The 6,000-nt window shown below is 33.4% G+C and overlaps 1 protein-coding gene across 1 annotated transcript in view; it reads right to left on the reverse strand.

Annotated features, from left to right (window-relative positions):
- Positions 1 to 5,653, reverse strand: part of POU6F2 (POU class 6 homeobox 2) — a 434,582-nt gene extending 428,929 nt beyond the window's left edge. The window contains exon 1 of the mRNA XM_069462202.1: positions 5,549 to 5,653. Within this exon, the coding sequence (XP_069318303.1) occupies positions 5,549 to 5,653 (105 nt within the window). The remainder of the gene's footprint in view (positions 1 to 5,548) is intronic.
- Positions 5,654 to 6,000: the final 347 nt, after the last annotated feature.

The following is a 6,000-nucleotide window of genomic DNA, read 5'->3' on the forward strand; positions in this document are numbered from 1 at the left end:
TAAATGAAAGTGTGAGATTATATTTAGAGCAGCTATCATCTCCCAAGTAAAGGTCTGGCCACAAAATACAAATTAATTTAAAAGTTATGTAATTTGGATTTCTTTTAGTGTCCAAATTATGGTCAATGTTTATCTTTTTGCATATTGTTTCTTTAAATCTGATCCTTTTATATTTGCAGTTTATTTCATAACTTTATTTTCTACTCGATCAACTGTTAGAAAAAACTAACAGCTTATACCATATCACAACGCAGTTGAAAAGTCAAGTTTTCAGTATCTTCAGACATGTTAATTAAATTCTAACTTTAATCAACAATAAAGATGAAAAAAGAAAAATACTTTAGCCTGTTCTTAAACTATTCAGTAACATGCAGTTTACATAGCAAAGAAAAGATCAGTGAAGAAACACCTTCTTTCACTGACCTTTGGAATGAGTACTATAGATTTCACATAGGAAACTTATCACACACAAACTTTATTTCACAAGCATTTGTATTTTAAAAGTTGCAGAAACCTCTCTGCATATGTTTGAGATAGGAATCCAAAAGCTTTAAATTCTTAAGCATTGAAAATGATACTTGAATAAGATACATAGAGAGTTTCATTTATTGGCCTTAGAAATAGAAAAGAAAATTTAGTTTCAAGATCCAATTTCATATAATGGTTGTTTAGTATTATTATTAACATTATTGTTTAGTATCATTACTATATTGATAAAATTTAACTTTCATGGACAAAATTGGCTTTACCATTTAAATGGCTGCTCTAATTTAAAAAATTCTAAAGAACTTGAAGGTGCTGACTCGGGAAAGGGGGGCTGGGGAAAAAAAATATGAAACTGTTGTTTTTAACTTGCATTGTTCACTTAATTTATCATGAATATTTCCCATATTATTTCATATCATTGTACAAGAAATAATGTATACATTATGAGGACATACTGTATCTAACAAGATATACTGTTAGACTCTTTGATTCTGTAAAATTAAATTGTTATTAATGATAAAAAAACTAATAAAAAAAATTCTAAAGGTAATAAAAATTGAGTATAGCTGATAAAATATAAAATGCTAACATTAGACTTTCCTCTAAGTCTGAATGAAGTATTATATCAAGTGAAGTGTTTAAGGTTAATAAGAAATACATGGCAAAAATTTAACTTTGGTAAGTGTGGCACTTACCAAAAGAATATCAGCACCATTTTGTATTCAGAAAGAAAAATTCTTAATCTGTATTTGTCTAGTACACTATTCATCTATAATTTCTTGGTGGGGGGAAGACCTTCTCAATAAAATTCAAGCAATGATAATTTGACACCCCCAAAATATATAAATTTGTTGAAGCAATTTGTCAGTTTCAAAAAAAAAAAAAAAATAGGCATTCACACCCACAAAAAATGACTTTTTTTAGAGTATGTGGGAGTTATGCTTGGCATGTGTAAGACAGGGTTAGGTTAGCCCCAAAGTTTAATTTTTATATAAAGAGCATAAAAATCAGTCTAATTGGACTGAGAATATCAGTGAGTATAATTTTTACACACTGCCAGCATCCCCTCTCCCTAGACAACCTCCATCTCACATTAGCTTGAGTATGTTCTAGGTAAGCAAATTATTCTTAAAGTACATTAAATCCTTTTTGGAACAAGGGATGGTATAAACAAACCTCCATATAAAATTAATTGTATTGATGCTATAACAATGAAATATTTGTGTTTTAGAATCTCCATGTGAGAAAGCATGCACTGCGATACTGTTAGGCCAAATACGTATGTATACACATACTGAATACTGTCTCAGACACCTGTGTTAGTTTTCTAATGTACAACTTTACAACACTTCAAATTGTCTAAATATACCTTGAAAAAACAAAGATCCATTTCACCAGTAAGGAAAATTGCAAAAGCTTTTGATTGCATTTCTAATGCTATTAGAATGTAGGGTGCACGTTCTTCTCTCTTCTGCTAGTACTTCAGCAAAGTCAACTGGAAGCGCATCTATGATGACTTTATGCAGCTGTGTCTCTCCCACTGCTAGCAAACTCTTAGATATGCTTGATAACTATTTTCATCGAATTTGCTCCATCTGTTGTTTTCATTAACAACTAATGTAATATTTGCTGTTCTGTAATATTTGCAAAAGTCAGTCTATAGACACGTGCAGTCGTCCCGGACCCTCAGTCAGGCCTGCACGTCAGGATGGCAGGCTGGCCAGGTCCTCTGGGAACAGCAGCGCTAGAAGGAGCATTGGACACAGCGACCCGTCTGCACGAGATGAGAAAAAACAAAAACAGGAGGTCTGCAATACTGATGAACTAATCTGTCACTCACAAGCTCAGGTCTACAAAAAAGAAAAGATGCAGTAAACATTTAATGACCATGAGAGGTGGAAATGTAAGTCTTCATTTTTAAATGATCCTCAAACCCATGGTTCAGAACCTGCTTGACAACTGTTTAGTTCAATTGATTTGAAAATCATCTGAAAGACAACAATCTTGCTACAGATAACTGTTATAAAAAATCCAGTTTGATTTCCAAAAACTATATGAATGAACCAAGTTTCCTGATCTTGATACACCAGGCAGGGAGTTTGTTTTTCCAAGTACTAGACTGCTTAATTGCTTGCTTAGGGGAGGGAAAGTCCTGAGGGAAAGGCATATATGAGCAATATCTACTCTCTGAAGCCAGTCCTCTCCCCTGAGCTGGATCATGGCCAGCAACGCAGAAAAGTCTACTCTTCCCTCCAGTGGAAGCAACTGTGGATATTTGATCCTAAGGGTGAATGAAAAAACCTAAAGCTCATATTTCATGGGAATCTTTCAGTATTCTGAATGGAAAACATCACTGAAAACTGGTTATTTGCTCCTCCAACCCAAAGCCATTTAGGAACAGGACTCAAAACAGGGGCAGGGGGGAAGGACAAAAATAATTATTATTCCAATGTGTATTGAGAAAAAACCAAACATTTGCCTTATTAAAATGGGACTATTCACACCTGCTTGAGTAGGTATAAGATGATATTTAAATCAAGAGCTCAAAAATAAACCATTTCTTTCTGGTTATAAGTGACTGCAAAGCAATAAAAATTATTTTCATGTTCTTTCCCTTATTGTTAGAACTAATCATTTGCATAAATATGCTTATCTGTGCTATAACAATTAAAATGAATTCATTTCAAATATGTATGCCACCTTTCATTTTATATTTATAGATATGGGTTCAATTTAGATTTTCTGATTGTTATGGTATGCATATAGGACAATATGCTGTTTTTCTTTCCTTTTGAATACTTATTGTTTCAATTTCAAATAAAAAATAAGCATTCTAGTTTGTACATTTTTAGCACAGAAATTTTTACAATCTTCAGAACTACTTCTACAATTTACTAACTTGAAATTTTGAGTTTTTTAACAAATAATTTATGAGAAATAACATCTTCAGAAAACATGTGACTACTTTGATTCAACTATTTACAAAGTATTCATAACAAGTCATTAACATGTACAGTTCCTGGATATATGGAACCTTTAAACCTTACTTACAACTGCACACAAAATACAGAGCTATGTAATAAAAACAACTAATTTTAAATCCTGACAAATTAGAAGTTAAGCCTGGTCTCTGTAAAACATATACTGATTCATTTTAAAAGTATATACCTGAACGTTTTAAAAGCATATACCTTTACAACTGATTTCCAATAAATAATGTTTAATAACAAACTAAAACTGTCTCTCCTGATTTTTCACCAGAAATACATACAAAAGAAATCCTATTTCTTACTTGCAACTGAAACACAATAATTTTGCACAGCATTAAGTACCATAACTATGCCATATGGAAGAGAACATGCAACCTAAGAAAAGTTTTATTTGACAGGATAAGACAGTTATGAGGAGCTCAAGATTTATTTACATAAGAAAAGGTCATCTATTTTAATAGATATTTATCTAATTCCCCACACCACAATTATTTTAGCTACATTTGATATATTTGTTCATCAGTGAATATTTATACTGAAACAGGTATTAACGGTATATAAAATTAGTTTGTATATTTTCTACTGACAAATATATGCCCAGAGACTTCACTTTATATATGTCTGTAGAACAAAAACCAACCTGAAAGTTTTAAAAAATATTTTTCTGTCGAAGCCAATATCTACTTCTTTTAAAATAGTGTGAGCCTGTGGAAACATGGTATTATGTATTTGACATTTTCCATCTAAAAATACATTATGAAGCACGCTGGTATTAATAAACTATGTGCTTTCAGAACCCTGAAGTGCTCTGCTATAATTTTGTTGAAAACAGAGTAAGATGGTATATTTTCCACCATGTTATTAACATACAGCAAACAAATTTTATGTCATCACCTTGCCAGCTTGTCTAGATTGGAAAGTGTGCAAAAAAAAAAAAAAAACTTTTAGGAGTTTATAAATATTCGTAACCATATTCTGATTTATGAGTTAACAATTCATAAGTAAACATACATAACTTAGAAAAATTTAGTCAAAAATACATTACCAAAAAAAAAAAGAAACCATATATATTCCCTTTTTCCTCACCCCACCCCCATCAGAGTCAGAAAAATCACCCTCCCTCTGCAGCAGGGAACTATCATTCCTTTCACCACTTTAGTTATTTGAAGGCAAATGAAAATACAATGATCCTTTCTGTCTGCTAATTTAGCTTACAACACAAACATTGCAACACAAACATAAACTACTGACAACAGAAAGCACCAAACAGAAAGAGCAAGACTCACTGACCCATTTGGAAGACAAAGACGACAGAACAGGAAAGCTCTAAAAATCAGCTTGTGAGGCCTCTGAGAGATATTCTTCTGGCATTTCATCACAGCAGCCCCAGACCAGCTCACCTCCTTGGATACAGGGAGGAGGAACTAAATAGAGCTGTTTATTAAAGCTGTTGTGCTGGATTGCATTAGGAAGCGCGAGCAGACCACCTGGACCTTTCAGATTGTGGCAGTGTTTAATTTGCAGCCTGCCCCCTCTGCAGCAGCCAAGACTACTACTACATTTACCAGGCTCAATCACACATTATCTGGGTTAGAAGTCAAGGCACATGTATTTATTTATTTATATTTCCCATATGGAGAAAGGGAGAGAAAAGAATACAGTCAACATAAAAATACTAGAACAGCATTAGAAAAATCTTAACTACTACCTAGGAAACATAACACTTTATTCTCTTCCCACACTTTATTTCTTTCAGAGATCACAATCCAAACAGAAAATAAATTCCTAAAATAGATTTTTTAAACAGTCAGACCAATTTATAAATTAGATTTGTTCTTCGATGTTTTTGTTGTTGTTTTAGTTTTTGTTTAAAAGCATCATATTGAAGTTTTAAGCTGAGGTTTCCTGGCCAGATTTAATGGGTGCCTTTTTGCCTTTCGCACTTTCAGCACTACGCTGGCAGGTAGCTGAAGATACAGATAGAAAGATGGTACTGTAAATATGAATTATGTGAATCATATGGTGAGACCCTTGTGGAAAAAAGGGGAGTTGAGAAATGGCTGACTCCATACCTGACCAATTACAGCTTGCATGGTCCCCGTGTCCTGCTGCGCTGAGAGATCGCAATCCATCATATGTTGTCTTTGAAAACGAGAATGGGGGTTTCTGGCATGCATCTGTCAATCAACTTCTGCACTCACAACCATCACCAAAAGCAAGGGGAAAAAAAGTCAAGCTGCTCCACCAAATAGGATGAAACCGTCATGTGACCTCCGGCAGACACGCACACACACATTCACTACCTCCACAGAGCGTAAGAATTTTCTGTAGATATGAAATGACATTGACAAATATCCAATACCTAGTAAATAAAGTGAGACAAACAGCTATTCACCAAAGACAAAACATTGGCTGTAATCTTCTGCTAAAGGTTTAACAAACCTATGAGGATTGTTTTAATGCTCTAGAAACCTATGTTTATAACAAAACCAAAACAAAATGAACTATTTGATGTGAATGATGA

The sequence above is a fragment of the Eulemur rufifrons genome, chromosome 29 (assembly GCF_041146395.1).
Source record: "Eulemur rufifrons isolate Redbay chromosome 29, OSU_ERuf_1, whole genome shotgun sequence".
NCBI lineage: Eukaryota > Metazoa > Chordata > Mammalia > Primates > Lemuridae > Eulemur > Eulemur rufifrons.